The sequence below is a fragment of the Alosa alosa genome, chromosome 15 (assembly GCF_017589495.1).
Source record: "Alosa alosa isolate M-15738 ecotype Scorff River chromosome 15, AALO_Geno_1.1, whole genome shotgun sequence".
Lineage (NCBI taxonomy): Eukaryota > Metazoa > Chordata > Actinopteri > Clupeiformes > Clupeidae > Alosa > Alosa alosa.
Genome location: NC_063203.1, coordinates 15,013,003 through 15,030,418, shown reverse-complemented (window position 1 = coordinate 15,030,418; position 17,416 = coordinate 15,013,003). Strand labels below are relative to the sequence as shown.

The window sequence follows — 17,416 nt, the reverse complement described above, 5'->3', positions numbered from 1 at the left end:
CCAGAAAGTTGCATATTATTTTTTTTCTGTGGAGAAGCGATAGGGGGAGACGAAGAAGTGTTGTAGAACCATCAGAACGACTCTCAACCAGCATAATTAAGGTATTTTTGCTAAAATTGTTGCATAGTGCTTCTTTAAAGTGTGGTCTTATTATAGCCCGATCATTAACTAAACCCATGTAGAAAAACTGTAGCCTAAAGCGTCCGGCGTATGATTTTGATAATGTGTGTGTGCGCGTGCCTGTCAGTCAATCGTAACAATCTGCATAATCTTTGCAGCCAACCTTACAGTGTAAACATTGTTGCAATGCCTTGTCATATCTGCCTCATTTTAACGGTTAGGACAATGTTGAAGAGAAAGGCATAATTTTCAAAATAACCTATGGCTGTGAGTTTTGTTTTCAAATGTTTTCATGCATGTCTGGATAACAGGTGAGGAATGTTTAGGACACAGACTATCGTAAATCCTCAAATTATGGCAGGGGTCTTTTATTTATGGTTGCGCAGGCCTTTATTCGAGTCAGGCTTGTAACCTATTTGAGGCAGGCCTTCATTTCTTACGTGCGTTGTATTGTGAGACATTTGTTTTATTTGGAGCGGCATACTGGTAGGCTATCAAAAGCAGAAGATATTTGGTTTGGTTTGGGATTTAATTTACTTTTGGACTGTTTGATTATTGCTAAATGTTGGGACTGGTGGGCACTGAAATCTGGGGGGTATTTGGTGGTTCACTACTAAGTTTCATTACATTTCCACCCGCTGTTTATTGCAAGACAAGGCATCTGCTTTCATTGATTGATTGAACGTGCACTGTGCTGTAATGGAAACCTTATTGTGTAGGCCTACGGTAGCTTAAATTGAGTTATTTTTTAATTATGCATGATTTACTTTTTTTTTCATTCGTAGGCTGGAATGCCTCGCGGCAGCAATTGTGTTTAAATGTAGGCTAGTACTGCTTCAGCCTCTGGCAAGCTCAGAAGGGGGTGCCAAGCGACTAGTAGCTTGAGAGCGATGTGTTGGAGACCCAGTGTAACCACTTTTCATTGGCAACAGCATTAAACCAACCAACAATATAAAATATTAAAAGGGACATATTATGCAAATTTCACTTTTTGCATCCTTTTGTACGTCCATTTGGGTCTCTACAGCTCCTAATAACACTCCAAGCGTGAAAAAAAGCCATCCATCCGTTTTCTGTGAGTCAGTTGAACGACTTCGGTGTCAGGAATCATATTTAGAGTGGCGAAGTCCCGCCCCTTCTACTTCCGGTCCATCTTTCAAAAAATTATGAACGGGAGTTAATGGAGAGATAACAATTATTTTTTGGTCCAGTTTGAATTGTGCCACGAATTTCACATATGATGTGTGTGAATTTAAAAGATAATTTTTCACGTCAAGAAAGTACTGTTGTTCGATAGACTTCAAAAGTTATGTTGGTTTTGTGCAAATCCACTCAGTGGACTACATCTCTCGTCTCGAACGATGTACGTCACCAACGTAATGAAACGATAAGAGCTGTTATGCTAGTTAACGGTTGCATCTTGCTGCCTGCTATGTCACTTAAACTTAACAGTATGTAATGTACAGTCTTTGGACGAATACAACTTACCTGATGTGTTTAATCCTCTGACTCATGGTATTTTCTTCGGCAAGGAAAGTCCAATTAAGACCTGTTGCTGGTATGCTTGTACAATCTAATGTGGCTGTGAATGAGCTAACGTCACTAGCGCGACTGATGAGTTTGTAGTCGATCTGAATCAACAATATGAATTAATTTACATGGCATAATGACATCCGCCCAATGAAAGTGCCCAAAATCGCCATTTTGGCAACCATTTTGTTTATGCTAATTAGATGGTCATAAACTCAAAATTCAGCTTGGGAACAGGGCTAGTTGGATTCAGAACACCTTAATTATGTTAAAAAGTCCTGTTCCCAACTTTTACTAAAAAATGCCTCTAGGAAGCACATATCTCAAAAATATCACCTGTCTATGAGGTCTTTGTGGACCAAGAAGCATACAGGGAGGAACTCCTGAAAATAAGCATTCCTCCGGACCTGTCCTCAGAGTTTGAGCACCCAGAGAAGGAGGAGGTGATCGCCAACTGTGTGTCTCGCTTCAATCAAGGGGAGGCAGTTTGAAGCCCACGCATTGTCCTTGGCTGTCAGGAAACTCCCGACGAACACGCAGGACGGGATGACGACCCTTATTCTGCATCCAAGGAATCCCCAACACCAACTGACAAAGCTCCTGTAGGCAAGCTATCTGTAACGACTTAAAAAAAAAAAAAAAAAAAACATTGCAGTAGTTAGCAGGTTACATAATCTGTCAGTTCTGTCAAAAGTGCAAAGTGCACAAAGTGCATTTGTCATATTGCATATGTCATGTTTTATTTCTGTTTTGTGTAAAACATATATTGTAATGTCTTAAATGTGTCACGAGTGTATGTTTGATACCTGATAATAGCCATACATAAAAAGAAAGAAATCAACAATTGGGGCATGTGTTGGTGTGTAAGGCCATTAGTGACCTATGAACATTAGGAAGACTAACATCTGCTTTTGCTGATTAAAAACGGTAGCCTGTCACTTCTCATAAACACTGGGAAAAACTAATAAGTAGCTTAATAAATAACACATACTGCTCTATTCCCCGTAGCCGTAAGGCCCCATGGTTAGCTCTGTATATGTTCAGTGCGTTCTGAAGAGAATAAACATTCAGGCACACCGGGTATAAACCCGTCTGCTGCAGACATCGTGTCTTTTAGAAACTGCTTGCAGCATTCGTGTTTCTGCAGGTGGCTCCTCTTCATTTTGATCTGGGTCGAAAATGTTGGGCTAGAGTGCGCCTCTGTATTCCGTCATTTTCACACCGAGGTGAAGTTAGTTTGATATTCAGATATTCGACAGATATTTTTTTTTTTTTTTTAATGCAGCCGGTTTCACCCCGTGTTTACAGACAATGTACAAACAGATGACCTGTCTACTTGCTCCCAACCGACCTACTTAGGGACCGTCTATAAAGTACCTTCTGAATTACCTTCATAGTCTTTTTTGTCAATAGCTTTGACATCATGTGACCTAGTGGCTCCAAACCAATGCAGAATAGTTATCCTATATGGGACTCATCAGACACACATTTTTTATAGTCCCTGTTTGCACACTGTATTTTATATTAATTTTTTAAAGAAAATACATTATTTCATATAAGAAACAGACTCCTTTTTTCAATAGCTCCCAAGCCATATGACCTAGTGACTCCAAACCAATGCAGAATAGTTATCCTATATGGGACTCAGACACACCTCTTTTTATAGCCACTGTATGCACGCTGTATTTTATATGATTTTTTTAAAGAAAATACATTATTTCACATATGGAATGGTCTCCTTTTTTCAATACCTCTCAAGCCATGTGATCTAGGGACTCCAAACCAATGCATAATAGTTATCCTATATGGGACTCATTAGACACACCTTTTTTATAACGACTGTGCACGCTGTATTTTAAATTCATTTTTTAAAGAAAATACATTAGTTCATATAAGAAACAGACTCCTTTTTTTCAATACCTCCCAAGGCATGTGACCTAGGGACTCCAAACCAATGCAGAATAGGTATCCTATATGGGACTCATCAGACACACCTCTTTTTATAGCCACTGTATGCACGCTGTATTTTATATGAATTTTTAAAAGAAAATACATTATTTCGCATATGGAATGGTCTCCTTTTTTCAATACCTCTCAAGTCATGTGATCTAGGGACTCCAAACCCATGCAGAATAGTTATCCTATATGGCAGCGGTCCCCAACCACCAGGCCGCAGGACATTCCTAACCGGGCCGTAGCCTACGACATGAGTTTAAAAAAATGCATGCAAACTAAACTAAATTTAATTCAATAATGGCACTTTTTTACATGGCTTAGGCCTATATGCAGTTGTTTGATTGCACGCATGTTTGCATTTTGCAAGGTCTATTTTCTTACGTCTGTCTGTCCTGCCTTCAACACTTTTACATATTGCCTTCAGCGCTGCGCAGCCTCAGGTCAGCTCACTTCACTTGATTAGTTCTTGGCGAACAGTAGTGTCACACGAAGTTAGCTAAACTGCTAGAATGAGCAACAAAAAACAAGCATCTTTAGCAGGTCACTGGGCAGAGTGTTTGAGTTGTGAGAGCCGCTGCAGAGATTTCTTACAGAAAAAAGTCACTGTTAGCTGCACATTTTAGTGATGAGGACTGGGTGTCAAAACTCGCTTACCTGTGTGACATATTCGGGTTGCTTAATGACCTCAACCTGTCACTCCAGGGAGAATGACGACTGTCTTTAAACTGGCAGATAAAGTCGTTGCATTTAAAGCCAAGCTTGATTTTGGGGGGACGACGAGTGGACGGGGTGTATTTGATATGTTCCAAACAGTAGTGGGGGTTTTGGGAGAGACTGAGGCAGGGCCCTTTCTCTCGCAGCTGGTGCGCGATCACCTTGTTGCGCTTTCAAATGAGTTTGAGCGTTACTTCCCATCCTCCAAACAAAGATCCACGGCAAAGTGCAGTGAGTGGGTCCGCAACCCATTTGTCAATATCCCGAATAGTCCTAACTTGTCAGCGCAGGAGGAAGAGCAGTTGATCGAAATTGCAAATGATGGTGGTCTTAAGAGTGTGTATAAGGAAACCTCTCTGGCGGGTTTTTGGATCAAAACCAAAGCAGAATATCCCGAGATAGCCGTAAAAGCGCTGAAAACGCTTCCCACCACGTATCTATGCGAGACCGGGTTTTCGGCAATGACTGCAACTAAGACCAAATTGCGCAATCGACTGGACATTTCAAACACACTGAGGGTGTCACTGGTCACTGTCTTCCATCACCCCCAGATGGAAGCTTCTTGTTGCAGGGAAACAAGCAGGGCTCCCACTGATTATATTCGTAATGCACGTTTAGTTCCCATGTTTTGTTCCCATATTTTGTTAAGCATGTTCACACTTATAGATGTAGCTTCAAGTTGTTCAATATTCATAGTTCATATTGTTCAATTTTCACTTCTTCAAGTTCACGTTTTTCACAAGAGATCGTTACCTTCACTGTTCATACATAACTGGAGCTAGTTCTTTTCAAGTAATGCATGCACAACACATATGGAACATGGAACCCCCATTTACCAGCTTCAGAGTCATTGGAATGGTTATATGACTTTTTTCGGGTTGAATGGTGGCCGTCTCGCTTCCCCCTAGCGCCTGTGAGCGGAAAATCCACCCTTGCAACTGTGGGCCGGCGGCCTCAGTGTCAGGAAGTATAACGAGTGTAACGAATTGCTTTACTGCATTCAAATACACATACACGCCAGGCACCGGCTAGAAAAAGGTAGCGATGGAGTTTCTCAGACATTCGTCATGACAGAGCAAGTTTAAAAATAAGCAAAAACGAAAAAAAAAACAGTAAGGAAATTGCCAATACTGCATAGTTTACCTTTAATATTTTAAAGAAAATACATCGTTTCCTATAAGGAATGGTCTCCTTTTTCAATACCCACCCCCCAAGGGAAGTGACGTAGGGACACCAAACCAATGCAGAATATCCTTTATGGGATTAATCAGACACACCTCAAATTAATATAATTTTTGCACATACTATTTTATAGTACCCAATATTTTTCATATTGAGGTGTGTCTGATAATTTTTCATATTGAGGTGTGTCTGTACCCCATACCCCATAGCAGAACAGTTCTGTATTGATCTGTGTTGTCTAGGACCCCTTATATGGCAAGTATTGAGCAAAAAGCTGTTTTCCATAGGAAATAAATATGATTCTTTAAAAAAAAAAAAATATATATATATATATATATATATATATGATAGTTCATGCAAAATATTATTTCAGATTGACGTCTGTCTGATTAGTATCACATAGCAGAACAGTTCTATGTTGATCTGTGATGTCTAGGAACCAGTATATTGAAGGTATTGAGCACAAAGCAGCTTCCATAGGAAACAATTTGGTTTTCTTTAAGAAATTAATATAAAATAGTATGTGCAAAAATCATATTAATTTGAGGTGTGTCTGATGAGTCCCATATAGGATAACTATTCTGCATTGGTTTGAAGTCACTAGGTCACATGGCTTGGGAGGTATTGAAAAAAAGGAGACCATTCCTTATGGGAAATAATGTATTTTCTTTAAAATATTGGTATAAAATACAGTGTGCATACAGTGACTATAAGAAGAGGTGTGTCTTATTATTTTCATATAAGATAACTATTCTGCATTGGTTTGGAGTCACTAGGTCACATGGCTTGCGAGGTATTAAAAAAGGAGACCATTCCTGAAGGCAAATAATGTATTGTCTATAAAATATTCATATAAAATACAGTGTGCATACAGTGACTATAAAAAGAGGTGTGTCTGATGAGTCCCATATAGGATAACTATTCTGCATTGATTTGGAGTCACTAGGTCATATGGCTTGGGAGGTATTGAAAAAAAGGAGTCTGTTTTCCCTATATGAAATAATGTATTTTCTTTAAAAAATTTATATAAAATACAGTGTGCATACAGTCGCTATAAAATGAGGTGTGTCTGATGAGTCCCATATAGGATAACTATTCTGCATTGGTTTGGAGTCCCTAGGTCACATGATGTCAAAGCTATTGACAAAAAAGACTATGAAGGTAATTCAGAAGGTACTTTATAGATGGTTGGCTGGGAGCAAGTAGACAGGTCATCTGTTTGTACATTGTCTGTAAACACGGGGTGAAACCGGCCGCATTAAAAAAAAAATTGAATATCTGTCGAATATCCGAATATCAAATATCAAACTAACTTCACCTCGGTCATTTTCACCCAAGCAGTGGAGGTTTTCACGTGAAGAAAACGAACGTAAACGTCGTGACAGGTGGGGCGTGGCCAGCAGTAGCTTATTTGCATAAAAGTGACAGAGTCCTTAAATGGCTCATTCTGAAAGGGACTGAAGCTGGCAAGAATAGAGGCTGCAGAGATCTTATGTGAGATTGATTTTTGTGCAATAAACTTTATGAACATGTTTTGTATAGCCCATAGACCTATTCTAACTTGTTTAAAAAGAGGTATAATATGTCTCCTTTAAGAAGAGCTATTTTATTTCATTGAGGTAAAACAAAAGCAATGTAGGCAATTATTACCCTGGCTTGTAGACTATTTGTGGGCCGTCCTTTATTTGTCCGAATCTGAGGCCCGGCCATAATTTGAGGATTTACGGTATGCATGCGTGTTTTAGGCATAGTGCAAGCCCTCTAATCTCTGACTAAAAGTGCGCAGAACTTGAGCATTTACATAACAATATTGAATACATTTTCCTGGTGGTGACATCCCCGAACCCCCTCTAACTTTTGGGCTTAAGTACGAAAAAATGTCTGACCTGTCGCAAGCTCACCAAGCTTCTGATCTCATTCCACAAGCCTAGAGCGCCCTCTTGCAGCTGTAGACAGTAATGTTTCATGTAGTGTTCATGTCAATTCATACTGACTAACATTTAAAATGTTAATTTATAGATATTTTGATATATAAGTCGCACCTGACTGTAAGGCAGGACCAGCCAAACTATGAAAAAAAGTGCGACTTATAGTTCAGAAAATACGGTATCTGGCTCTGAAGGCATCGATGGCCTTCACATTATGTTGTTTTCTGTTCCACCCTCCACCACATGCAGCACATGGTGTATGTTGGGTGCTGCAAAGTGACAATCAGTTGAAGGTTGTGTATAACTGTCTCATGAAAAATTACTTCTTGCCAAAGAGAATCACAACCTTGAGAGTCATAACGTATATAGACAGGAGAACTGGTAGTAGCAGAATATCATTTGATTGCACTGATTATTTGCCATTAGGCTGACACATTGTTTAATCACGTAAGTATTTACATACATTTGTGTGCACTTTTGGAACCAACCCCAACCCAAAGTAAAGCTGTAAATATTCATTCACAATTAATATTAACACCTTCTAATTTATGGCCATGGCATTAAAAGCACAATGGTGGACTAGACTAGTCTAGGATTTAAGTTCACACAGGATATTTGCTATACTGTATGACCACTTAAACAACTCTGTTCTTGCACTTTGAGGTAAAGCCGGTAATTCTTAGCTGGAGCGATAATGTCCGACACAATCACCAGCATTTGCATCAAGCTACTGTACCTTCAACGTCTGAGTTGAAAATATATGTTCCAATCCAACATTGTAGCTGTCACTTCAAAGTCCTACATTTGATTATTTCTTTCAGCAGCTTTGTGGTGGTCAGACTAGACAGGGGACAAAAAGGGTTCTGATGAATGCTCAGTAAGTTGGTGTGGGATGATGCATGATGCTGGATGCCTGCGTTGCTGAAGATATAACAAACTGCCATCACTGCACAGAGAAACAAATGAGGAATGTGCCAGCGAGACTCAGACATGACAGACACTCTTGTTCTCTTGCTGCAGATGACATCTCTCTCTCTCTCTCTTTCTCTCTCTCTCTTTCTCTCTCTCTCTCTCGCTCCCTCTCTGTCTCTATGTATGTGTGTTACATACGTCATTGCTATTCAATAGAAGACTCTTAGCATGTTTGTAGCAAGTATTATCTCCCGATGCAAAAGCTGCTGTGTATGTAAAGGCTGAAGTAGATGTTGTGGTAAATTACACTGTAATGAAGGCAAAAATGTCACTAATGATAAATGCTAAATGTCACTAATGTGTCAGAGCATCACATCATATGGTAAACAAACTGGTGTTGCATCTCTTCGCAACAGCTGCAGCACAACTGCAATTGTGATTAAATTAGATAATGTAATAAAAGGATCCCTGAGACTTTATTGCAACTGCTTTCTCTTTTCACATCATATGCCTTTCTGTCTGGTACTCAGTGTTCTCTATTCAGTGACGAGACTGTCGTTTTGTTCACAACGTAAAAAGAAAATCAGAATTAATTTGGAATAGAGGGAGGGAGGGGCAGATAAAGCATCCGCCATAAACCTTTACTGTATTGCCGGGAGGTGCACCTCAAAGCTTGTTTTCAGGGGCCATTGGCATTAATGGGTTGGGTGGGGTGGTATAGGGTTGGGGGTGGAATTGGAACTTCTGGTTATGGAACAGCTGAGTGCAGCTGGGGAAGCTAACCTTCAGAGGCTAGCTCCTGATGAGCCCTGGCATTTATGTACTGCCGTCTGCCTGTCTCCTCATTTGCACAAATTTGAAGCTATTACGCACTGGCGTTGGCAGTGAGGTTTGGTGAACACAGCACGGCTATAAAGGTAGCACTCGCCTCGCTCGCATCCTCGTTATGCAGAGCCAATAAACACATGCCTGTCAAAGAGGGTCGAGGGAGAGGGATATTATGTCATTTTGGTTAATTAACCATTATACTTCGCTGTCTCAATATACAGGGATTGAGAGAGGTGTCCAGAATTTAGTCCAGAGTTTGGAATTCGTTAGATAATGAGAGGTTCTGTTACAACCATTTAATCTTGTCTGGGTTGTACACCAGTTCTGATCTATTTTTGTCAGAATTGAGTGATCAATCCTTAGTGATGCTGCAAGGGGATGCAAATCAAACTGTTGGGATGTGTTTGCTCTGCTGACTCTGATGGCTCATTGTGGGAACTCTACACAAAACTGTCTACACTGCACTATATATCGTGTGCTGTCTATGCACCACCTGTCTACTATCACATTGCATTTTATGCTTTTTTGCACTTCTGGTTAGACGCAAAGTGCATTTTCTTCTCTTCAAGTCTTTGTACTTGTACTCTGCACACAATGACAATAAAGTTGAATCTAATCTAAACATATTTCAACACAATTTCTTATGGAGGCATCTGAGTTTAGGCAAAAGGGTGATGATTGCCTGTCTCGTTTCTCTCTCCAGAGTGCCGTGTGGTGAAGTCCACATCCTATGGGCGCATCTCCTCCATGCAGGGTCGCTGCTCGCCCCGGAGCGGTGGGCCATCACGTAGGAGCAAGTCCCCCGCTTCCACAGGCTCAGGTAAAGAAGCATACATGCTGCACACACCCCCAGCACTGCTAGAGAGCTCTTTGAAGCTCCAAATGGATAATTTTAGAAGGCTGACAACGCTGACCTGAGCTTACCATGTACTGTAGACGTAGCTAAATGGAAGTGAAATAGGATGAGGTTTTACCATGGCATTTTTAGGCAAGTGAGCTACCAAGACTCTAGGTATAAGGTCTATCTGAAGTCTTCTGCACAGCTTCTTGCACCATTAGTTGTTTTTGCATTTTTGTATTTCTTTAGATTTTTTTTAGCATGGACTTTGGAGTGGTCGCAGTGTGATATCTCGTAGTGGGATTTGTCTTCCATCAGATACTTTTCAATTACAAAAGCAGTTTTGTCTGTACATTGAGTGTAGTGCTGAATAGTATTAGTATAGATAACCTTAGTATTGTGTAGTGTATTGCAGTTATTGCTGTTATAGCTAGCGCTACTGTATGTCATGTTGTATGGTGTTCTGTAGTCTATTGTAGTGTTAGTGTTTTGCTGCACAGTGTAGTATACTTGCTGCCAGGACTGGGAATAGAACTCAGATCTCAGCACAGCACCATCTGTTGTGAAAGCCTTAGCAGAGTTGTAGCGCGATTGTGTGAGAACCCAGGAGACTGCATGTGACTGTGTACGGAGGTGGTTGGTGGACTTATTGAATTGTGAATCAGTTCAGCAGCTCAAACCAAATCTGTCCCAGCGCCCCAGGAATGTGAGTAGGACTAGCAATGAGTCAGAGAGAAGGATGTGAATTCACAACATACTCTCAAGCTTCACAGCAACACAGATAGAAGTCAAGCTTACAGTTTAGAGCTTGAGTTATTTGTTTTACTCCAAACAGGAAGATGTGAACAACCACTCTCAGTGCAGAGCTCAAATCGATCAGGCTAGAAGTGGATCTTTTCTTTTAGCAATTGTAAAGGACAGTTTAATTGGAAATAAAAATAAAAATACTACATTTCCCCTGATAATAATAAAGTATAGCTGCCCTGTTCAATTGCTCTCTTGAAATAATAGTGCTTTATTGTTTCAGTTCATCAGTGTTAAATCATGTTATTTGAAAATGCAAGATTTGACTGGAAAGGAATGCCTGTAGCTTGATAGGTTTTATTTTCCGGTCATGGCGTTCAGTCACCCTGTGCTCGATTATTGGGTTAACTCTCGAATGTCAGCACCATTCTGACACAGAAGATCACTGGGGGCGTTACTGAAGCGTTCCATTCACATAGTGTCTGCTGCTGCAACAATTAGTTTCCACCATGATCAATGGAACTAGCTACACCAGACGTGATAACGGCGCGTACGTTCAAAAAAAATAGACCAGTCTTCTAAAATTGTTTTTACGCGTCCGGTGTATCCCTTCCTGTCAGTAACAACAACTCGGCTCTCTCTAGTCACAGGGGTCATCAAGTGTAGAGGTGACAAGATCAGAAAGTAAGCAATTACTCAGGCTGTGCCAGCACCAGCTGCTCCACTCAGGTGTGTTGACAGGAAATTGAGCCTTTCTAAACAACTTCGTACTTCCTGTTTACTGTCACAACTGGCGATTTAATGAGAGGCATCAGTGCAGGAAGAACAGAAGAAGAAGAACAACAAGCTTATTCTGAGAAATGGATTAAAAGAACCATGAAAAGAGTGTGCATCGTTCTCTGTTGATTTTAGGTGAAGTGAGTGGAGAAAGAGAGAGAGAGAGTGTGTGAATATGTTCTTCATTCACATGCATGTATGTTTCAATCTATTTTTGTCAATTTTTTTAATTTATTTATTTATTTATTTTTCTAATGCAATGTTTACTGAGGTTTGAAAATAGGAAAATCTTTTGTATTTTATCATTCCAAACCTATCCCTTGTCAAATAATTTCATTTCCTTGATAGTTTTTGTTTGGTGACGTTATACACATCATATTGCTTTGCCAATATTGTAGCCAATAAAGCCCTTTGAATTTGAAAGAGATAATGAGAAATCAAACTCAAAACTTAGAGTGAGAGGAAGAGATGATTAGGATGAGAGGATTATGGTTGCTGTGGAAACGGCGAGCAGAGAGAGGTGCTCCACCGTCCTTCTTCACATTTCTAGCTTTGTCTCTCCACCACCCCCCCCCACACACACACACTCACTCCCTTCTCCTCGATCAGTGGCCACGAGTGGGCTGTCAGCGGCGAACAAACAAATCAATCCTAATTGGACGGCATTGATCTTGTTCCTCTGCTGCCCTCAGGCCTGGCCCAGGTGCACCAAACCCCAACTCTCTCGACCAATTTCCACCAGTCACTCAGCCCGACCGACTGGGCCTGGGAGTGGGCTCTCTCTAGGCTCTGCTCTGGTTCTTGGCGAGTATTATCAGATTGTCTCCGGAGGCGCCGGTTCTGTGAGATCCCCTTTCAGATAGAGCCACAGAGGGCAGGGTAGAAGAACAGAGCACCTGCACGACAGATCAGCTGACCATGGGACTGATGCGGGTCGAATCAGATCAGATCCGCGTCATTTCAGGGCCAGACGGCAGATGGCTGTCAGTGAGCTGCTGTCTTGGTCCAAAATCTATTTTAATGTTGTTTTGACCATCTAAAAAGTTCCAGCAGTGTGGGAATTGTATTAGTTTGGTTAATGTCTGGCAATCTAAGTATTGAACAGGCCAGCAAAACCATCATGAGCCCCCATGTTCATGCCCCTAGTGTGTAGTACAGTAGCTGCCTGGCAATTTTTTTCAAATTGAGAGGTGACCCGATTGTTTTAAACAGATACCCGAGAATGTGATAAAATGTGAAAAATGCGTATTCTCCTTTAAACACCAGCAAAAGCCTAATTTGCACTGATGAAAGGTTTGCTGGCATGCTAAGTCATGTCTTGGGGAGATGTAGTTAGCGATTAAGCTTTTTTTTAAAATATTTTTGCATGGTAGTCTGAGCTGGACCACAGAACTACATAGTAAAAAGCATACTTCATAAGTAGTAAGTCTCTTTAAGAGGAACAGGTCGATTGGAGAAAGCTTTGATTGATAGCAACAATGGCATGAACAAGATAGAGTGCAAACATTGTTGTTGAAAATGTTTGAAAGTGTTGAAGTTGCATTAGTATTTGTCATGTAAGACAATCTGTCCTAACCCTGAAAACGAACTCCCACGGCACTGATGCTGATAAACAGAATGTACGTCATTGATACTCCGAAAAACATGGCACATTTCCTCTCTGACTGTTTTTGAAGAGTTTCTGTGAAAACGGGCTAATGATTCTGAGGAAAACAGAATCGTGGACAATAGCCCTTTCCCCCCACCACAGCAGATGCCTCACATCCTGTCCCCTTTTCTGTCGAATGACATGGCGATGACACGGAGTAAGAGATGAGTAATCTGGGTTGTTTGGATGTTTGGAGTTTGGCAGATCCTCACAGAATCTCGGGTCCTAGAGAATGTGGGTCAAGCAAACACATAAGAGTAATGACAGTTATCACAGGTTTCCCTTGTTTCTTCATCTATCATTCACTCTGGTTGTCGCTGTCTCTCTCTGTGTCTCACTCTCTCCTGAACATATTCTCGTACACAGATGTATTGGCCTTTAATATGTTAGACATTCTGTATGAAACCTTCAAAGATACATGCTGCAAATGACAGGCATACAGACATTCATTTAGAGACAGTTCCGAAGTGCACATGAGCACACATTAAGACATACACACGCACTACTGGTCATACTGTGTATGTGTCGGTCTGTCTGTCTGTTTGCCTGTCTGTCTACTGTGGTTTTCAGCTCCGTGCTCAGTGGGCTAATGAGTCTGCCTCCTTTGTCCAAGCAGCACTCCTCATCTCCTCGGGCAGAATATTAATATTGTGTGCAGTGAGGGTCTGCGGGTGTGTGTTTTGTATGAGAGATAGAGAGACAGAGAGAGAGAGAGAGAGAGAGAGACAGAGTGAGTGAGTGAGAGAGTGAGTGAGTGAGATAAAGAGAGAGAGCACGGAGTGGCTTGTTGATCGGTGCCAGGAGTAAAGTCATCACCCCTGTGTATCTCTTGGCATGATACTTCAAAAAACTCTTCACTCAATGAACATGAAGTTGACGTCAACCAGTGAGGTGAATTGTTTAGTGTTTGCAAGGCAGGCTCAGAGTAGGTTATTAAGGGACACACTGAACATTGTTCTCTTCACTTCTCTGGTTCCTTGCCTTCTAGAAATAACTTATTAATACAATTACTTATTAGACAGTTCCTTGTCTGCGGACAGTTCTTTTTTAATTAAACCTAAAGGAAGGACCCATGAGAAATATTTTTTGAGGTTGGACAGTGTCTGGCAGCTCAACATTCCAGAGCTATCATAAAAGCATGTCATTATAGCTGGTTCAGTCCTCTGTCCTACCTCCCAGATAAAACAGATCCTGAAATTGAAGTTCCAATTACATTCTGTTCTTTTCTATAACCTCAGGCATAGTCAACACAGGCCAATGGAGGTGTTAGACGCTAGAAAGCTGCCTCTACCCCTCACAGATATGCGCACCGAAGATAGAAAGTAGAACAAATGATGTGAGGAAGCGTGTGTGTGTGTGTGAGAGAGAGAGAGAGAGAGAGAGAGAGAGAGAGAGAGAGAGTGTGAGTCTAAACAGATTTTGCCTGTTGAAAACTCAATCACATCTCAGATCAAAGTGAAGGTGTAATTATGGAGAAGGAAATATGTCATGGTCAATTACAGTAGTGTTTAGGGATACGAGCTCCTGCTAGATGGGTTTCTGAGACCAGGACACAGCCATACTTATTGGCAGGGGAATTCATTAAGTGGGTGAGTGGTGACTGAGTGAGGCCTCTCACTCTCTCTCGCTTTCTCTCTCTTTCTCTCTTTCTCTCTCTCCAATATTCAAGGGAAGTCGAACTGTAATTGTAAACAGGCTGACAGTTGCCCCACATGGCAAATGAAATCATAGTTGGACCCATTTTTTTATTTTCTTGCTGACACAATCACAGTGTCTTCAGTTTCATAGCTAATCTGACAACCAGGTGTTATGATGTTTTAGTGTGAGGGAAATATTGTGTTAAATCTTTAATCAGTATCAATGAATCTGCGTGCGTGTGTGTGTGCGGCGCGCTCACGTGTGTGTGTGTGCTGACCTGAGGCTGTGTGAGTTGTGTCTCTATGCACACTGAACAGCTTGGGAGCTTCTGCATCATGCTGAAACCTCCTCAAGAAGCAACAATGCCTGTGGCATACACACACACCTGTGACAGTCAGTCACACACACACACACACACACACACACACTACCCATACAGAGAGAGTTCATTAGACATGCATCATAATCAGAGGCATATGGTAATTATCAAAAGTTTTCTCAGGCATGATAATCTTAGAGAGAAAATGAACTGTCCATCAATGGCCAAGAGGCCTATGACAATTAATCATGTATTTAACACATACAAAACTGTTTTCGTATGTGTTAAATACATGATTAATATATTCTTAGATTTATATGAGGCACTTAAGCCAAGTAGAAGAAGAGCTGAAGAGTCTAAATAAGGAAAGGCATAGCACTTGCGAGCAAATTTATGGCGTGCAAATGAATCGTTGTGAGATGGCTTGAATGGTGCTGAAAAATATCAACTGTAAAGTAGTAATGACTCATATAGAAGAGTTAGTTCTCAGCATCAAGTCAAATACATCTCATATTCATTCATCATCAGTCAATAAACTGATGAATACTAAAGTGCATTTTTACAGTAGTGGGCATGAGATTGAAGACACTGAACTTTCATGACTTTTTAAATAAGTGTTTCCACTAACTGTGACTCCATATCCTAGAAAATGATGCAAAATACTATCAAGAAGCACACAAAGATCCTAACTGATTCATGTTTGGGTCAGTTGAATTGAGTGCATTATCCATCTAACTGCAGTTCTCCATTCTACTATGTATGTGTGTGTGTTTTAATGTGTGTGTGTGTGTGTGTGTGTGTGTGTGTGTGTGTTCTCTCTTCTCATCTCTTTGAGTGAATGGCAAGAATAAACTCTTGAACATTCTCCACGCTTCTGCTCTGCAGTGAGCAGAACTAGCCAGGCGTGCTTGAGAGAGTAAGGGCCGCCGAAGTTTCTCACTGGCTCTCGCTGGACAGTTTGTTTTGCTTGGAAGGCAGATCATTATTTTCGTGGCATTAGCCTCCTTGCCTAATTTGTCATCCCTACCGTGCAGATTATTCATCTTACGCACCGTCGGTGGTGGCGTAATCGTATCTGAAAAGGGCAAGGGGATCTGGGGTCTGTTTTCACCACAGAAAAAAGACACTCATATTGTCTCACTCTTTTCTGTCTCTTCTATTTTCTTTCCTCTCTCTGTAACAGTCTCTCTCCCAACCTCGGCTCACTGACTGTCTGATTCACAGACTGACTTTATCTGTCCTGCTTTTCTGTCTCTCTTTCTCTCTCTCTCTCTGACAATGTCTTATTCCAGCTTGCTTGCATGTTGAGTGCAAGACACAACATCTGACTAAAATAAGGCTGTGCAGATGGTGACGTGATGTATTATTCACATGCACAATCACACATGCACATCTCTTCTGACTCTCTGGCTATTTAAGGTAAGAGTAAGACTAAGAGTGTGCCATCTTAAAAGGCTTGTGCCCCCCCCCCCCCCCCCACACACACACACACACACACACAGTGGCGCCGCCAGGCGTAATCCTGTACGCACTGTGCGTATAATTTTTCAACGCTTTATTACTTTATTTATTTTCAACGTTATTCAGGTGTTTAACAATAAAAGGCGCACTGTTCTTAGCAGTTATGATGAAGGCAGTGAGATTAGGAATTGCATCCTACAGTCACTCTGTTTGGAACATCGTAGTTTGGGTTTCAAGATTGATAAGATTCAGTTAATGCGTAGATCATCTCAAAGTTTGGGACAACCAAACAGCAGTGTAAGCAATCTTTATTGTTAGGTGACCATAGCTTTCTTAGCCCTAGGCCTATCGCAAATCGCGACATAGACTCATTGCTTTCTTCTTTTCTTTTATCTCCCTTGTTCGCGTGTTGGGTAGTGAAGCGATAATGCATTTAAAGCAATGTTCACGTCACGTGAGCCAGAGCCGATATGGCCAGAGCTGCTTGCTCTGTAAAGGTATTTCTGTCCCACCCAAATTGCGTTAAAATGGTGTGTTTAGCAGCCGGGGGGTGAAATCTCCCTCATCCCAGTAATTTTAAAAAGCCCGAAGCACCTCTATGTGTAGGGTAGCCATGCACCCGTTCTATTGTTTTTTTGGGGGTAGCGTCCTGGGCCATGGTGTGTACTGGAATACAACCCTAGCGGCACCCCTGCACACACAGACACACTTCTTGGTACACTTCTTGGCTGCCTCAAATGAATCAAGAAACTGAAAAAGGAATAAGAAAGCAAAGAAAGTTTCTTGCTCTTTTGCTGACAAAGCATCTCCTCGAGCAGCCC

General features: G+C 41.2%; 1 protein-coding gene across 4 annotated transcripts in view; it reads left to right on the top strand.

Annotated features, from left to right (window-relative positions):
- dclk1a (doublecortin-like kinase 1a) overlaps nt 1-17,416 on the top strand; it is a 63,381-nt gene that overhangs the window by 28,517 nt on the left and 17,448 nt on the right. For 3 of the 4 annotated variants that reach the window (XM_048264498.1, XM_048264500.1, XM_048264499.1), the window contains one exon: nt 9,874-9,990. In XM_048264498.1, the coding sequence (XP_048120455.1) occupies nt 9,874-9,990 (117 nt within the window). Of the gene's footprint in view, nt 1-2,067; nt 2,243-9,873; nt 9,991-17,416 lie in introns of those variants that run through there. The other variant, XM_048264504.1, reaches the window with a different exon arrangement.